The sequence below is a fragment of the Miscanthus floridulus genome, chromosome 1, assembly GCF_019320115.1.
Source record: "Miscanthus floridulus cultivar M001 chromosome 1, ASM1932011v1, whole genome shotgun sequence".
Classification (NCBI taxonomy): domain Eukaryota; kingdom Viridiplantae; phylum Streptophyta; class Magnoliopsida; order Poales; family Poaceae; genus Miscanthus; species Miscanthus floridulus.
In genome coordinates, this window is record NC_089580.1 from 36,134,374 (window position 1) to 36,153,098 (window position 18,725).

Sequence of the window (18,725 nt, forward strand, 5' to 3'; positions counted from 1 at the left end):
GTAGTCGCGCTCTTGACTGCTCGAATGAATCGATGTTGATGGTCATTAGCTCCTCCTCTTCGGGTACCCTAGTCTTGGTCCCCGATAATTCTTAAAAAAATTAGACACCTGGAATATAACAACTTCCAAAATTAATTAGCCAAGGGTGAGAAGGTCACCTCAGTTACAAACTCTAGTAGGTTGGATCGAAGTTTGGCCCTGTTGCATGAACTTATCGTACCGTTTCAGCGAAATTGGAAGGCAAATTGGAAGAAATTCAAAAGAAACAGAAAGAAATACAAATTCCATATAGCAGATTTAAAAATGCAAATAAAAATAAAAGAAAAATAATCAGATATGTTCTATGGAAGGAAAATTGGAAGAAATTAAAAAAGAACGGAAAGAAATACAAATTCCAAAATGCATATTTACAAACTTAAAGTAAATTACACCAACAAACAGATAAGTTTACACCACTCAAAAAAGAAATTTACACGTACAGTCTGAACAAATTACATTGCGTCCTACAATGTAAAACTAGTAATAGTAGCATGTAAGTGTCAATGTAGCTCACAGATACTATAGAAACTAGCAATCCACCGCAGGGGAGAAGCGCTAGCCGGAGCTACAGGCGGAGGAGGCGGGCGAAGAGCAGATGAAGAAGGCACGCCCGTCATCGCGCCGTCCCACAGACAGGCGGGGAGCAGAGGAAGAAGGCACGCCCGCCGTCGCGCCGCCCACGACCGAGCAGAGGAGGCCGGACGCCGGAGCCGATGGGCATGGAGCAGAGGAAGAAGGCGCAGGAGTCGTCGCGCAGGTGAGCAGCGCTGGGCGAAGCATGCGCGCGTGGGTAATGGAGGAGAGCGCTACGATGGAAGGGATAGAAGAGGATAAAGATGGGAAGGATAAGATTGGGCTGGGCTTCACGCAGTGTGGAGAGGCTTGTAGACAACAGGCTTACGTGTACAGGTGGATGGACTCTGCAGCACACGTCCGACGGCTGAAGATTCGAGTGAGCCGAGCGCAAATAATGCTCGAGTGATACGTAGGTTAATTGGGAAAAAAGCGACAGGCAATGCACCATGCGCCGTTGCCCGTTGGGATCGCGCACGGTTGCAGGCCGTGGGGCGGCGGGGACACGCGGGTGCGTGGTCACTGGGGCCACCTAAAGCCACTCATACTGAAGGCGACGGACGCAGGCACGCAGCGGACGAGACGCGGCTTGGTTTAGTTCCTCCTAAATTTACTCTCTGTCGCATCGAATGTTTGATACATATATAGAGTATTAAATATAGACTAAAATAATTAATTACACAGTTTGCGACTAATTTACGAGACGAATCTTTTAAGCCTAATTAATCCATAATTTGACAATATGGTGCTACAGTTACGCATGTGCTAATGACGGATTAATTAGACTTAATAGCCCCGTTCGTTTCGCTGAAAAAACAAGCCAAAACATTGTTCCGACTGATTTATTGTGAGAGAAAAACACTGTTTCGACTAAAAAAACAAGCTGAAAAGTACAGACTATAAGAAAAGTGAACAAGACCAATAAATTTGTCTCGTGAATTACTAACGAATTCTATAATTTATTATTTTATTAGTATTCGAACGCCCTATACGACATAATCCTCGATGTGACGTTCTGGATTAAGTCCTAAATTTAAACAAGGCCGAAGCCACCGGCCCCGGGGTCGTCCCGTCGCCCGCCCAGCCCAAGCTGCGCGACGGCACCAAGGAATGCCGTTTGGGTAGATTGGATGGACGATAGCCAGCCGCTGTTCACCATTCCAAATTTCCAACAGGGCGCCGGTAGCTTCGCGGAAACCACAACACGAATTGGCACGCGCGTTTACCCTTTGCGCCTTGCCAGTTAATAAAAAATGCAAGCATTCTCCTTGGATTGGAATAGACTGTTGCTCCAGTACGTACAGGTACCACACTGTAAAACCCCAAGAAAACGTCTACACTAGCAGGCAAACAGAGACATTGACAAACCAAATTAGCATCTCATCCAATCTTACCATCAAGTGGTCTGTCAAAATTTTCCAAAGCCAGGTGACTTAGAGGCTCTGGTATTAACACACAAACAAAGTGAAACGCTCACGCTCTTTCTAGAATCTCGCAAACTGTCGCTTATCACCGCTGTCTTTGTCCTTCCTCCCATATGGGTTCGAAGAGCTGATGCCATGCCTCTTCCCACCATCTACTCTCCTCATCTTCTTCCGATGTTTTGCCGCACTGCTATCCAGGTTCAGATTCACTTTTGGAGGATTCCTGAAACAGAATGACGCTGCTACTTTCTGCAAAGTGACAAGAAATTGGACATAGTGAGTTTTCTGTTGAGTATCGAAACCTGTCAATATATGCAAATAAAGTTCACTAAGTTCTCTGAAACAAGGAATTTGACAAAAACTCGATGAGTTCTCTGTAGAGTGTAGAGTCAAAACCTGTCAATACATATGCAATTAATGTTCATTCTCATGGCATTGATGCAAGACAGTATATGAAACCCATATGCAATGAACTCATTCCCATGACATTAATGCGTGACAGAATATAAACAAAACCCATATGAAATTAACTCATGATCGTTCCCATGACACTGATGCGAGACAGTATATGAAATATCAGCATTTATGTTACACCAACAGGACAAGTAATATCTGTGTTCTCCGCTAGCTTGGTAGTAAGGAATAAGCTAAACTTTAGGTAATATCAGTTGTGCAATGATTGAAAACTTTGCAGAATATTTACCTGCAGGTCGAGTTGATGAACATTAAAAATGTCTTTCATAGAGTGAGAGTCGTATGCCAAAACATAGGATCTGTAGGCTTCTTTGGCAGACTGGTTCAGAAAGTAATTCTCACCAATAATATTCTCCTGCTTAGCAACTCAAGTTATAACACTATGACAAAAGGAGTACTGAAATAATTCAGCTGTCTTGAAAGGGGTTACTTACGAGGCGCGATTGCAAATTTGGCACGTTCTTTTGATTGAACTCATATTCTGTCAGGGTAACCTTGGCCGCCTGCAGACAACCAATAAATGTGTGATTTCTCTTAATTCGGGGGGGGGGGGGGGGGGGGGGGGGGGGGGACAGGACACAAGTATTATATTATCTTTTTCACACATACCTTCAGGTAAATTAGGAATTTCAATTCTTCTGGTAGTAAGAACAGTAGTAATGCACTTCCTTTGCCTTTCTCACCACGTGCGGTACGACCAACTCTGTGAATGTAATCCTGAAAATGAAATTCAAAATAACAATTATAGCAAGCAATGTGTAGAAAAATTCACTGGCTCTGTTGAGAATCACCAACCTTTGGTTCATCTGGAGGGTCATATTGAACAATATAATCCTAAAGGAATCAGATGCTTCCGTTAGCCGCGAATAAGAATTAGGTTTAGTGTTTAAAAATAAGAAGTCAAAACCTCACCACGTCAGGAATATCAAGTCCACGGGCAGCCACATTAGTGCACAATAAGATACCCTTTTCTGCCTTGCAAAAGCTAAAAAATGTAGTAGTTCGCTTCTGCTGTTTCTGTTTCCCATGGATATCAGAACACTCTATACCAAGGAAATTCAGAAGTTCTGCGTGGAACTTTACTGAATTACATGATGAAAAGAACACCATGATCTTCTTATTCTGTTTCTTTTTTAGGAAAGCATACAGAACCAGGAACCTTTTCTCGCTAGAAATGACACAATAACCCTGCTGCAAGCCTTCAACAGTAGCCTGACGAAGTACCAAAGTTATTTTTTTTCTAACAGAAGACTCTAGGAAGGATAATCGAATAACCAGGTATATCAATTCCTTACCTTTGACTTATCATCATCGACTCCAACATAAACAGGTTTTTCTTTACTTTCTTCATTTTTCTCAAATGACAATTTAGCAAAATTTTCAACCTGTGGGATACGTCAATGCATAAGAAGAGCAATCTATAGAAATCATGAATGAAAAGTTTGACTACAATCAGCATAAAAGATCTACAAACCTCTGGAGTCTGCGTAGCAGAAAAAAGAACAGTCCGCCTATTCTGCATTCCATCCATAATGATCCAACAAAAAAGATAAAACATTATGTCAGTGCAAAGTTTAAATCTGAAATATGCATGTGAAATGAGAAGTGAAGAGCTCATGTACCTGGGGAAGGCGTTTAAATATTTGTTTCATATCTTCCTCAAAGTTTTGCTCAAGTATGCGATCAGCTTCATCAATTACAAGGCACTACAAAATTACAGAGATACACAAAGTAAGTTGGACAGGGGATCAATCAGTCATGGTATATTGGCATTCATGACCATGAATAATGTTTTCCATTTCGGCAATTCCCTATGGTGAAATAACATGGCACACGAGACCAAGCCAGCAAGCTAATATATGGGCTGCCCAGCCCAGTACACCCAAATCTTCTGGGCTTTGCGCCAGGCTTGGGCCTGATCAAGGGCAAAATGTTTTGAGACCATCCCATCCAAACCGTATGTTTAAAACACATTTTTCCATCAGAAAATATAATATTAAATTTTAGGGATGGCCGTGAGAGCGGTACAAACAACTTCAAGCTACCTAAACAATTCTCAGCTGATTTCCTCAAAAAAATTGTCACTCCAGACAAACTAAATCCATAGTCATGGAGGAACTAACAACACAGCCAAAAGGGGACATGTAACAGAGATGAAAATGCCTAAATAAAGATAGAAAATAGTGTTGCGAGAAGGGACTTGGTTAAGAGCCCAGGGGAATTTTCATTCATAACACCACTTGAGGGGCACTTTTCATCTATACCATCAGGTTGGTCAATGACTTGTGTGTGTGCTACCCATTGTTGATGTAGGTTTGTGGTATAAATGAAAAATGCACCTTAAATAGTGGTATAGACGAAAATTTTCCAATAACAAGCCAAGAAAAAACAAGAAACAGATATAAAAGCTGATTTGGTAAAGATAGAAAACCAGTGTTGTTTACAATTTTACATATACGTTGTATAGTCCAAGCAAAACTATCTAGAGTTCGAGACTATAATTTACTTTCACACTCAAGCATGCTTCAAGTGTTGGACAAAGCAGTAGATGGCGTTAACCATAGAATGCATCTGTAATAGTGGACAAGCAGGACCGATGATGCAAAAAGTAGGTACATTACTGCAAGTTTACTGCTATTTGACATGGCAACTTAAATATGCATGCTACAAGCAGATTTCCTTCAGACTTCTCAAGGAAAGTGCTAAAACATTATGTTTTATTACCTTTAGCCTTTTGTATATGAAACTCTTGGTATTTTGTAGATGGTCCAAAAGCCTGCCTGGGGTAGCAACTAATAAATTGACCCCCTTTGCAAGCTGATCAGCCTCACTTCTTCGATTATTACCACCAATGACATATCCAAGAGTTTGCGAGTGATATTTCATTAACTCCTTGGCAACATTGTGTGTCTGGATAAAATAAATCAGCGACGGTTAAGAATAGTGAAATACATAGGTTCAATTCATTAACAATATATTGGGTTTAAGGTCATAGAGATTGCAATTATTCAAAATTCAAAATATTGATACATATGTAAATAATACATTTTTAAGTTCCATATTTTGCCAAATTATGGCAACAGCAGCACTAAGGACAGTTTTCTGCAGCTTATCCAAAAACACTTTAACATGAACATTGTCCAATAATTTCAGACAACTTTGTCTTAAGAAAGCAGTATAACCATATCTCAGTTGACACATCTGACTTAGATTGCTTCTCAGTTTGAAACAGCCTTAAAACATGTGAGCCGAACTGAAAGGAATACTATTATTGCACCACAGTCTGTATGAATAAACCATCATATACCTGGATAGCAAGCTCCCGTGTCGGGCAAACCACAATAACTCCAGTTCCATTCCTCGGTGAGAAGGGCTGGTGATAGAGCAGCTCAATCGCTGGTATAAGGAATGCAAGAGTCTTTCCAGAGCCAGTCTTGGCTGCGCCCATCACATCCTTTCCCTCCAACAGATGTGGTATTGATCTAGCTTGAATCTGCTAGCATGAAAACAACCACAATCTTAAGTCACTCTATCATCAGCACTAAAATCAAACCGAGCATCAGACAACACAAACTTTCACAGAAATAATTAACGTCTATGCAGTCTGTCTCTGCAAAAAATTAAACAAAGAAGCTAAGCAATTGTCGATTTTCACTGGGAACAGAAGCCGCAAAGAACTCTTTGGGACGATGTGCAATGGTAAGTTTTAACCAGTGGTAGGCGGTACCTGGGTGAGGTGGGTGTAGTTCATCTCTCTGATGGCCTTGGCAGTGAGCTCGGAGATGGGGAGCTCCGAGAAGAGCTTGTTAGACAGAATCCCACTCCCCTCGCTCTTCTTCGCCTTCTTTTCATCTTCCTTCTTGTCCTCCTTCGCCATCTTTTCATCTTCCTTCTTGTCCTTCTTCGCCTTCTTTTCCTCTTGCTTCTTGTCCTTCTTCGCCTTCTTTTCCTCTTCCTTCTTGTCCTTCTTTTCCTTTTTCTCCTTCACCGTCTCCTTCACCCCCTCCTCCTCCTTTTCCTTTTCCTTTTTCTCCTTCGCCTCCTCTTCCTCCACCTCGCTCTCGTCATCATCTTCATCTTCATCTTCCTCGTCATCCTCGCTCCCCTCCTCCACCTCCTCGTCTTCATCCTCGCTCTCTAACTCCTGCCTCTCCTCTTCCTCCTCGCCATCGTCGGAGGCGGTGTCGTAGACAGATTCCTCCTCAGAGTCCGACTCCGGCGGGGCGACGACGGGCTGCTTCCGCTTCTTCGACGGCTTGGCCGAGCTCGTGGTCGCGGCTGCCGGGCACATGGCGGCGGCGGCGGCGGCTGCTGCAGGCTGGGGAAGGGGAAAGCTCACCTTCGCTAGGGTTTTAGGATCCGCGCGTAACGGCGGGAGGGTTGCTATTAACGGCAGGGGTCTCACCGTCCAGGCTTTCTGTTCATTCTTGTAGGCACATGCGGTCATGCCAAACGCGCCCGACCAACGAAGGATGTGGGCCTATGTGCCTAAAACAAAAATGTTCCTCTTTTCTGGAGACTTTCTGTTCTTTTTCATTTACTTATTACTTATTCTTTAAAAAACAATCTTCTCGGGTTTGCATTCTACGGTTCCGCATTTCCATCCCAGGCACGCAGGGATGCGTTTGCTAAAAAAAATAGGTACGTAGTACGTTGCATTGCACCTTTTTTTTTTTTTGTGTGTGTGTAGAGCAACGTCCTGCCTAGACAGTGGTACAAGTGTACAACACCATAGCAATATGGGCATATTTGGATCCACCCCTCTAAACTTTTAAACCTCTAAATTTTATAGTTAAAGTTTTCAAACAGATGATCTAAAGTTAGCTCTAAACTTTAGTCCACCTCACATGTTCTAAAGTTTTTAGAACTCTAACAGACCATATGTCTAGACGCTTGGATCCGGGCCTCTATGGTTTGGGAGGCTTTCGCCGGCCAAACCTCAAACCAAACCGGCCTAGATTTCAACGTCTAAGATCGCTGCCTGGTGATGCAACGGCCTGGAATAACGCCTAAGATCGCTGCCTGGTGATGCAAAAGTGAGGCAGCTTTTGCATGGAGGCCAATCTTGGATCATGTATAAATCGAATATGGTTTGGACAAGTCTGATACAAATTAAGATAATTTTTGTCAGTATTTTGGAATGATAAAGCCCTAAACTTGCTAACAAGCACGAACGTCAAGTCCCCATCCACAAACTGTTGAACGAAAGCTCTGCCAGCCCTGCTGTAATAGCGAAGAACCAGTCATGAAAGTACACCTTCCAAGTAGTACATAACTAGTAACTAGTAGTACTAAACTACTAACTAAGATCGAGCAGTATTAATGACCGCATACAGAAATAAGTAAAGGCTACAGTTGAATCAAGTTTATTGCCCAATTTCAGATGCTCAGAATGGGGAGAAACGAAGAAAAAGAGACAACTGCCCATAGGCATTGTAGGCATCCTGAAACCAGAAGACGCTATTGCTCCCAATCACTGTATATACATGGAGGAATACACGTACAGCTGTGACAATTGTACAGCGCCAATTGCGGCGGTGTGCCTAGTGCACATCTCAGCAAGACCTCCAAGTATCAGATAGGGCTTATGGGCTGGGAATTCAGCCACTGCACTCATGGACCATCTCATCTCCTCGCTGGCATGACACTGGAGGTAGTAAGCAGCAGTCTGCCGAAACAAGACCAATGTTGCATCACCACCTCATTGGATTCTCGTTGGTCCATGCTTAAGCGAGCAGTTCCACCCAGTATTTGATACCCAGGTGACAAAAAGAGCTTCCCCAGCACCCTAATGTGCTGCAGAACATTTTTCTCGGCTGTTATTCATGTGCTCATCTTTCACCAAGACTGAAGAATCATCAAATCCAGCTAGGCACAAGCTCATTTAGGTCGAGGAATTTTCTCCGGATACTTCTACTCTCACTGACAGGAACAATTGATTTCTCTATGCACTGCTGCTGTGCTTTATTTACTTCATTGTCTTCTTCCTCTCGGTCTTGACTTGTTGACAGCTCCATATCATTTAGTGCGTCAGAACCAGCATCCGGATCTGATGCATTGCATCTCTGACTTCCCAAATTCTGTATTTGCACCAAAAGTATCAAGCTGTTGATAGTTAATACGTGGGCAGGTGCAGGTGGAGCGCTTACTGCGTCTGATGCCAATTTGGATTTCATCAATAGATTTCAACTTGGTCCCTTGAGGGATGAGAAGTGGAGATCTTTTGTACCATTGGAGCTCTTCTGTGCCTTCATTAGCACTCAAAGAATGATCCACTTCATCATCACCATCATTGGCAACTTGCACCAACTGAAACTCATCATCATTTTCAGAAAGGCTTGCCTTGTGCCATTTTCTTCTTCTAAGATATTCTTCATCATAGATTGCTTCACCCATGATATCATCATCACTGTCAAAATCTAGGTCAATATCTGATACGGCCTCAACATAGTCTTTTGTGTACCTTTGAGATCTTTTTCTCTGCCTGTAGCTACATCGGCACAACACAAGTTAATAGTCTAATCTGTTCTAGAAAAGAAACAGATAAACACCATTAGTTAAGGAGTTACCTGCGATGGAGAGTGTCAGCCTTTCCTTCACCCTTTTTTGCTTTGTAATATGACTTCGCTGGAGTTTCTCCATAGAATCCTTTGCATAATGGCGAGGGGCCAATCTCAACAGCATTCTCATTTTTCCTGTAAAAAATATAGAACAGAAAGTTGCTTCATGATTTTGTGTTTTTTTATAAATTCATAAATAGATGGAACTACTGAGAACAGAAAAATCCACTTACTTTATTGTTTTTATGGCTTCATTTATTGAACGATCATAATCATCTGCATGATAAATTAAGGAAATCATTAATAAAACTATAATCTTCTTCTATTAATGCAATAGTACACAGCTCTCCTACGTGTTCGAGAAAAAAAAAATTAAGAAAACTAGAAAAACGTATACATACTGGTCTTATTCCAATATACACTGCAAAATACATTGAATGAACATATAGATAGAATGCTTTTAGAATGAAATTCTGCACTAGTGCACATTAACAAACATGATGTCCCCTTCAAAAAATATCATGACATGAACACTTAGGGGGTGTTTGGTTCCTGGCCACACTTTGCCACACCTTGCATGTGGCTGCCACAGAGAAATTGGTTGTTGTTTGGTTACTGAATAAGCCAGCCTTTTTCTCCACCACATCCTTCAGCGGCGCCACAGCCTGCATGGCTAGCAGCGGCCAGCAACCAAACAACCTTTTAACATTTAAGCTAAAGAGAATCTTTGGTGACAATGGTTAGCATCTGCAGTAGTATCGTGACCTGAACACAAGTTTTTGCTAAGTGGATGAACGCCCTTTTACTATAGGCTCATATGGCCCATGGGTTTCTCTATATGTAGTGTAGCCATCTCCATTAATGGAGTGCTCATCTTCTCAAACCTCCAAGTTTAGTAACATGGTATCAAAGCAGTTTTAACAGCTTACTAGGAAATGGGAAAATCTTGCTGAGTTGCTGAAATTTATAAATTGTTGAAATATGATACTACAGATAACATACCAGCAAGGTAGAATAAATACAGCACTTAGCTACTATTCTGCTGATGAGAAACATATGAGAAATGATAGTGAGGCCATATTTAAAGCTGTGTGACTAAGCTTAGCAAGTTCAAATCACAGTATGATTAGGAGACAGTATTGGCATGACAATACTCATGCAGGTTGCAGGAAATGATAAATCAAACATCCAATGTAAAGGAATGACTATATGAACAGAAAACTGTAGCAGCTCATCAGCAGAAATCTGGGAAACCCTGATTTAGCTAGCTAAATTAATTAATAAAAACATTAACTTGAGCCTTGGGATTACCAAAAGTATAAGTCACACGTTTTCTTTCACGACGAGAGCGGACAGATGTCAAACCATTCACCGTCAAGTAGCTATCGAGGAGGAGGGCTTCTCTTTGTTGCTTTTTTAGCAACTTCTCCTTCTTCTGCAAGAGTAAATAATGGTAACTTATTACAAAATGAGAATAATAAGGCATCCTATTCATTGCTAATAATTTTAACTCTCTGGAAACTGCAGTGGAATACCTTGTGAATCTTTTCAATCTCTGGAAGATAATTGAACGTCAGCTTCTTCCCAAGAGAGACTTCTGTCCTGTTCCTACTTGAAAAGAGTTTTTCCTGCTTAAGATAGGCAGAAGACAACTAAATCATCAAACTTTGGCAGTTTCATCAGTAGCAAAATTACTAATACTGTTCTTTGAAATTCTAATATATTTATCGTCACAAAAACTTTCCACTTTACTATAGATAAGCTATTCTAGTGTGACCTGTGCAGACACACTCAGAAAGTCAGAAGTGGATTTAGGAAAACACATTTCGTTCAAAATAACCCCAACAGCGTCATGTGGCTTGGATACATGCAAGTGAAATACTTAAATTCCAAACTTTGTGCTAACAGCCTAACATATCCCAAGCTAATATGATAGATGTCATGAATTCATTTTTTTTTATCACAGCATAATTGCATCATAATAAATATAAAAAAACTGGACCTACCTAAAAAATATATTAAAAAATAGGAATTCTGAAAAGGAGCATTTTCTACAGATACCCCAAGTGTGATTGGTACTCCCTCTGTTCCAAGCTGTAGGTGGTTTTATTTTTGTCATAAATCAAAGAGTTAAATGCACCACAGGCCCCTGAACTTGTAAGCGTGTGTCACATAGGTCCCTGAACTTGGAAAATGCATTTCTAGACCCCTAAACTTGTTAAGTGGTACACATAGGCCCCTGAACTTTGAAAATACATTTCTGGCCCCCTAAACTTGTCAAGTGGTACACCACAGGCCCCTGCTTTTGCTATTTTTCCAAAACTTTTTTAGAAATCCATTTGCAACGCTCCGTATATGTGTATATATATATATATATATATATATATATATATATATATATATATATAAGCAGGGCATCCATCAGGCGATATGATACAGCAGGGTGAGGCCGGCCGGGTCGGCGGAGCTGCTGCTGCTGCGTTGGCATGAGTGGTCGGTCACTGGTACGTACAATGCATGCATGCATGTGCTGATGTGTGTGCGGTGTACTACGTGCTACGACAACATATATGTAGGTGTGCGCATGGCGACTTATATGGACATGCATGCATGTGCGTGGCTGACCTGACCCGGTCACCCGGCCGGCCGGCCTCAGCCTGGGTCGCATGCGCCATGCCATGCGCGCACTGCAGCAGCACCGGTTCTCTTCTTCCTCACGCCAACAACACCAGCAGCACCGGCCAGACGCCGGCAGCAGCGGTGGCACAGCCGCGCAGGTCTGTCTGTCTGTCTCTCTCTCTCTCCCTGTGTCTCTCCATCCATGGAGGGAGGCAGCAGCAGGCAGGGGCAGTCAGGCACAAGAGAGCGAGCGAGTCAGGCGCCGTTGTACCAAGGCATGCACGCCGAGCATGCAGTTACACGTTCAATGCCAAACCTACTGGCTACTGCATTCTTGTCTCACCCTGCTGCATCATATCGCCTGATGGATGCCCTGCTGCTCTGTACCGTATATATATATATGACTGTGTATACGGAGCGTTGCAAATGGATTTCTAAAAAAGTTTTGGAAAAATAGCAAAAGTTACTGTTCAGGGGCCTGTGGTGTACCACTTGACAAGTTTAGGGGGTCATAAATGCATTTTCAAAGTTCAGGGGCCTATGTGTACCACTTAACAAGTTTAGGGGGCCAGAAATGCATTTTCCAAGTTCAGGGACCTATGTGACACACGCTTACAAGTTCAGGGGCCTGTGGTGCATTTAACTCTAAATCAAACTTCAATAACTTTGACCAAGTTTATAGAAAAAATCACCAACATCTACAACATCGAATTAGATTCATTAAATCCACCATGAAATGTCTTGATAGTGCACTTATTTTGCTATTATAGATGTCAACATATTTTTCTATAAACTTGGTCAAAGTTAGATAAGTTTGACTTAAGACAACCAAAACAATCTACTATTTGGAACAGATGAACCAGTAATCAATAACTAATTAGTCATGATACAAAGTCATAGAAGCACACAAAGAAATGAACACCATGTTTTACATTATTATCACAGGAATCACAATATCTTCTTGTTAGAACATAATGATACTTGTGGATGGTGATCTATGGACAAATATGAATCAATCAATTGTTCCATTAACTTATAGACTACCCAAGAAAATATAAGATGAACTCAAAACTTACTGCGGCTATTTTAAACTCATCAAAGTTGCAAGCTACAGCCTCCCAGTGATAGGAGATAACCGGAACAGTAGAAACTCCCTTTCCTTTAGATTTTTTTGTTGACTCCTTCACACGCTCCACTCGTCTAATTTCACGATACAACCGATGCCCGAGGATTGGGTCATCTTCATACCTGTAGTGCAATAGCTAAATAGCTGAGTAGAGATGCCCCAGATCATAAAAAATACTATCTGAATAAAGTTACTGTATGCTCACCAGTATGAGATTCCATGTGAATCTCCTCCAATTCTTTCTTTACGGAAGATGGAAAGATGATAACCATGCTTCAAAGAACTATCAATGAAGTTCCGAACGTCCTCTTGCTGCAAAATAGGTGTTAGCATCTCAGTGGGTTTTTTTTCTCAAACGCGCACAAGAGCTGCATGTCATTTCATTAAGAAGAAAGCTACCCGGCTCAGTGTATATTTGAAACAGAAGAAACCTACATAAAACATGCTCATGACCAGGTAACTTAATTGTTACATTTGCAGCTATTCACAAGCATTTCTAAACAATTCCCAATATTGCCGTAAGAGCATTTACCAGCTCACAAGGGGTGTCACATGGCATCTCAATAGGAATCTGGGAGAGCAAACAAAGCACATATCTAAGCCTCTTGTTATTAACCACACAATTCATTCACACAGGAACACAAGACAAGAGTTGCTTATGTTCTCTCCCAAAAAGTGGAATACACAAATTTTAAAGAATGTTGGATCGAAAGAGATGCCTATGTGGTCTCCCAAAAAGTGGAATACACAAATTTTAAAGAATGTTGGATCGAAATTGCATTCACTCACTACCCCACCACTAAAAGAGAGGCAGTCCTGCCTCAAGTTTTGCTATAATATGTTTCGTTTTCCTGTTTTTTTGTTCGATTCACCTGAAGGGCTATTCCCTTCTCAGGCTGTCAGACATGTTTTGTCTTCACCAAAAACTCATTTATAAATTGCTGTTGTGGCTCCTAAAGCAACTTGGATTATCATTGAACCTTCACGTGCTTCACAGCATCATTTTGAATTTAGCAAGCACAACATCTTCGACAAACTTAAATTAGATGATATGATGCCTAATTGCAGATTTGTAGGATGATATACAGACATGGAAATAACAACTTACTAGACATAGATCATTGGTACAATACTAGTTAATCAAGGTTCAATATAATATCTAGCAGAATCCACAAAGACACTGAATGTGACAAGGAAATTGAGGATAATAGACTATAATCAGCTCAGCAGCCCTAGAAAAGATGAACCAAATGCAGGGCAGTAGGTCTGATTCCACAAAAGCGAAATACATTACACTTTAGTTCAATTGTAACATTTATAATATTTCACAGAATAATAGGGCGCATACCTCACCGCGTATATCACATATGGCTTTCAGGATCACTAATCGAATTCCTGGCTCAAGTGCCTTGTACAGCTCAGTTTCCACTCTGAATACGGTGAGTAAAGTCATCATATTTACGATTAATCTACAGATCCAGTTATGGAACTGCCTGGATACTAACTCACCCGTGTGAGGCAACAATCGGTAGATCGCCTCCTGCAACCTGCAGTTCTAATCTTTATTAGCTTATCAACCAAATGCAGTTTCATCCCTTATGTAAAATTGTTCTTGGCGGGGAACATGTCATATACCCAATGCCACCAGTGCTTCAATTTTTTACATAACACCGCTATCCATGTTCCACGTCCCATGGCCATTCGAGTTACTGGAGGAATTGACTACAAATGCAATTAAGAAGCACATCGAAACCTATAAGATACTTGAAATTTTGTTTATTACTATGATTTTTAGTTAGTAGTACCTATAATGGACAAACCAAACAGAGTTGTCATAACATGGCATATGTATCCTAAAACATGCTAAACAGAGTTGTCATAACATGGCATATGTATCCTAAAACATGCTAAACTCCTTTATGAGTGAAGTTCTTCATATGTTCTGTTCCACACAGATGTATACCCTTAGCAAAATTACCAGCACAGCATGGTATATTGCAAGTATGGAGTAGGAAGTGGTAGTAGTAGCATGCACTACTCCTATACCAGCAGAAACATTATTTGCCAAGAAATACAGAATGCGTAGCCCAAGACACCACAGCATGTGGCATCATGGCGAGCACCCAACAGCATAACTTTCCCAAAAACTCCCCAATTCCATAGGCAGTTGAAAGCAGCAGCAAATTTAAAATTCATGATGAACACAAAAATTACCGAGAAAGCTACGAATTCACCTTTAACAGAGGAATATGCACGTCATCCAACGTGCCATTGGGCGTTATGATCGCGTCCTCCAGCTCCTCCGCAGTGAACTCCACCGCAATGTTCAGCAATGGCCGGAACACCTGCCGCTCCGAAGCAGATCAACCATATCATACCCAAAAATCAACTCTGAAACCTAATCACTAAGCCCGCTCCTAATGGAGAGTAGAAGCAGCTGAAGGCTGAAGGGCACGGAAGAACTAGAGCGCTTACGTGGAGGAAGTTGAGGACGGAGGCGAGCTCCCACATGCCGCGCAATCTCCACCGCGGCAGCTCAGCGGGCGACGACGGCTCCTCTACCAGCGGCGTCACCACGCGATACTCCGGCGTCTCGTCCCCCGCATTCCCGCTCCGCCTCGGCCGCGGTGGCGGAGGCGCGGGCGCGGGTGTGGGCGTCGGCTGCGGCGCGTTCGGACGGTAGTGGCACGCGCGCGGGAACCGGGCCCTCCTCGGGGTCAGCGCCGAGAGGTCCTCCCGCGCAACGGCCCCCTCCGCCGCCGGCTGCTGCTGATCCTGCGGCGGGGAGGCCGCCGCCATCCCCAGAGACCCCGTTGGGATTTGGGACGGGCCGGATCGAGGGTGTGTCGGGGGTCGGGATCAGGGCAGGGCTCGGTCGGGGATGAGGTCTCAGACTCAAGGGGAACGAGCAGACTGAGCAGGTCGCGCCGTGGCAGTGGAAGCCATGGGAGGACTGGAGTGAGGAGGGGAAAGGAAGATGGAACGGGGGTGAAAGCGGGATTTCGTGTGCGAGATCAGGAGGGGTGTTGAGGAACAGATCAACAGAGAGACTTTTCCCTGTGTGCCATTATAAAAAATTGTAATCCCCTGTGTGCCCCTGAAAAAATTCAGCGGTCTTCAGCGCCACTACTCCAACTTTTTCGTGTCATCCATGCCACTTCCGTCAGTTTGGGCTCTAACGCCGTTAAACTGCAGGTGTGAAAAGACGAAAATGCCCTTAAGTTCAAATATGTTATTAATTTTTTTTGAGCATCTTAACGACTTCAAATGAAAAAACTCAAAACTAGAAAGTTGTAGATCTCGTCGAGATCTATAATGTTCATATAAATTTTTTTTTTCATTTAATTTCGCAAAAAAAATATGATTTGATATGATTAATATATCTTAGAAAAATCATATTATTTTTTTTGCGAAATTAAATGAAAAAAAAAATTATATGAAAATTATAGATCTCGACGAGATCTACAATTTTCTAGTTTTGAGTTTTTTCATTTGAAGTCGTTAAGATGCTAAAAAAAAATTAATAACATATTTGAACTTAAGGGCATTTTCGTCTTTTCACTCCTGCAGTTTAACGGCGTTAGAGCCCAAACTGACGGAAGTGGCATGAATGACACGAAAAAGTTGGAGTAGTGGCGCTGAAGACCGCTGAATTTTTTCAGGGGCACACAGGGGATTACGATCTTTTATAATGGCACATAGGGAAAAGTCTCATCAACAGAACCGTTACCGCGTTTGTAGGCCAGGGGTAAAAAAGAGATTTCGCTAGTTGTGCTGGGTTTTCGCGAGGTTTTAGTTGGGCATGGTCGAGGTCTCTGAAAGTTTGAATCCAAAACTCGGGCAACCTGAAGGATGGCCTTTGGATGGATTTGTTCAGGACACAAGCACAAAAACACAGCATCAAAACAAGAACTGATTTATTCATCCTTCTTCTGACAAACGAACGCGATCTGCAGAAATTCCATGGAATACATGAATAGCATAAACAGTCTTACAGATTCAGATGGGGAAAAAAATGAGAGCCTCATCAAAATAATGTTAGGTTTGATCTCCCACCAGTTAGGCCCAACGGCCTTTTGGGCCTTGTTCTCGCGTCCTAATCGGGGGCGTCCAACCCTACATGGTTGGTGAGCCCCCGTCGCACAGCGCTATAAAGGAAAGGTGGGGGCTGGGGCTCGCAGTACGAGGTTCACCGCGCCGCCAGTCACCCCACCGACATCCTAACCCTAGACCCGATCTTGAGAAGGGGCGCTGCCAGCGACGGGAAGCACCACTGACGCCGGCAACGCCACCCCGACGCATACGCCGCCGCTGAGGACGCCACAGCGCCGACTCCCTCTCCACCGAACGTCGCTGCCGGCGCGCAGATGGCGTCCGTTAACGAAACCCCGGTCGGAGCTTCGACCACTACGGCTTTTGATAGTTTGCTACATCTCACTCCCCTTCTCTCTGCCTCTCATGAAAATCTCGAACACCTATTCTACTACTATGTATCCCGATCTGATGAATATGCCTAAAACGAACTCTGTACCGGAGCCACGGTTCGACAAGAAATCAGATCAGGGAAGTGAAACCGACCGATCTGATGCGGATCGGGAAAGAAAATAGAAAACCGAACCCTAAGACCTAACCCTAATTCCCCAAATCAAATTGGAAGAAGGGAAAAGGGGAGGGTCGTATTCTGAGAACCCTAGACACAAATTCGAAAGAGGGAAAATGGGAAGAAGAAAGAAAGAAGGGTCGAAACCCTAACCCTAACCCTAGTTTTCCCATTCGGATGAACAAAAAAAAAGAGGGAAGAAATCAAATCGGTCAACCTAACCCTAACCCTAACATAAATCAAGAATGGGGTCCTACCTGGGCCCTCATCCCGCCGGCGGCATCGCCACCGCGCGGGACAAAGAACGCGCGGTTGGCCCTCGCCGAGAGGAAGAGACCGCCGTCGTGCGGTACTTCCCCGTACCCGCACCGGCGTGCGGGATGAAGCCGAGGCCACCCTCGTGGCGTGGGAGAAGAAGCTGAGCCAGGGGCGCTGGCTCGCCGGGCTCGGCCAAGGAAGCGCCGCGGCCAGGCCGCTCGACGGCGGCGTGCTCACCCGTTGGGGAGCACGTGCGCCGGCGAGGGGGTCGGCGACGGCGCAAAGGCCCGCTCGCTCGTCGCTCCTTCGCTCTCGGTTGTGGCTCGCTGCTGCGGCTGAAGAGAGATGAGAGAGAGCGGCGAAGAAGAAGAGAGAGAGAGAGCAAGAGCCGAATGACCTAGGGTTTCCACGGCACCGGCGCGACGTTGGTTTTAATCCGACCGAAGACGGCGCGCGACCGTCTGATCAGAACCAACGGCCACGGATCCTCAGGCCATCGCCGGCCCAGGCGGGCGTGAGCGCGCGCGGCGCTTTGCCGGCCCAGGCCCAGGTTGCAGCCTGGGTGCGGCCTGTGCGCGCGAGGACAGCTGGGCCGAGCCGGTTTTCAGCGCGTCTTGGGCCGCGCTGGGCTGAAATGAAAGAAGAAGAAAAAAAATTCTTATTATTTTCCAGAAGCAATTTTAAATGCATATTTTGATGAATTTGAATGATTTTGACACAATTTTCTGTGTAAATTTTATCCAACGATATTTTGCTCAGAAAACAGTGAATTTTTTAGTGCTTCTAGAAAACAATAATATGAAAAGATTATTAATGTTTCCGCTGTGCATGATAATTATTGTTCTCTTTGATTAAATTTGAACCAACGGGATAATTTAATTTTAAGAGAAATGAATTTCTGATAATTTTGATACGATTATGATATTATTATTTTCTGACCAACGTTGTTAATAACAATATTATAATTTTTTGATCCATGAGAAATTGTGCATTAATTTTACTTCTGCCCAACGGTGATGTAAAATGTTTGCATGGATGAATTATAAGTTTTA

At 43.2% G+C, this 18,725-nt stretch overlaps 1 protein-coding gene and 1 pseudogene across 1 annotated transcript; both read right to left on the reverse strand.

The window, feature by feature from the left end:
• Positions 1-1,866: 1,866 nt before the first annotated feature.
• On the reverse strand, positions 1,867-6,895 carry LOC136481719 (DEAD-box ATP-dependent RNA helicase 27-like). The gene is made up of 12 exons (XM_066479057.1): positions 6,238-6,895; positions 5,818-6,003; positions 5,235-5,420; positions 4,133-4,216; positions 3,985-4,026; positions 3,806-3,895; positions 3,423-3,722; positions 3,306-3,344; positions 3,120-3,227; positions 2,945-3,013; positions 2,740-2,865; positions 1,867-2,285 (listed from the first exon to the last, which is right to left on the reverse strand). The coding sequence occupies exons 1-12, from the start codon at positions 6,799-6,801 to the stop codon at positions 2,097-2,099; spliced, it is 1,983 nt and encodes a 660-aa protein (XP_066335154.1). The 5' UTR covers positions 6,802-6,895; the 3' UTR covers positions 1,867-2,096.
• Positions 6,896-7,860: 965 nt separating this feature from the next.
• On the reverse strand, positions 7,861-15,808 carry LOC136481627 (DDT domain-containing protein DDR4-like; annotated as a pseudogene).
• Positions 15,809-18,725: the final 2,917 nt, after the last annotated feature.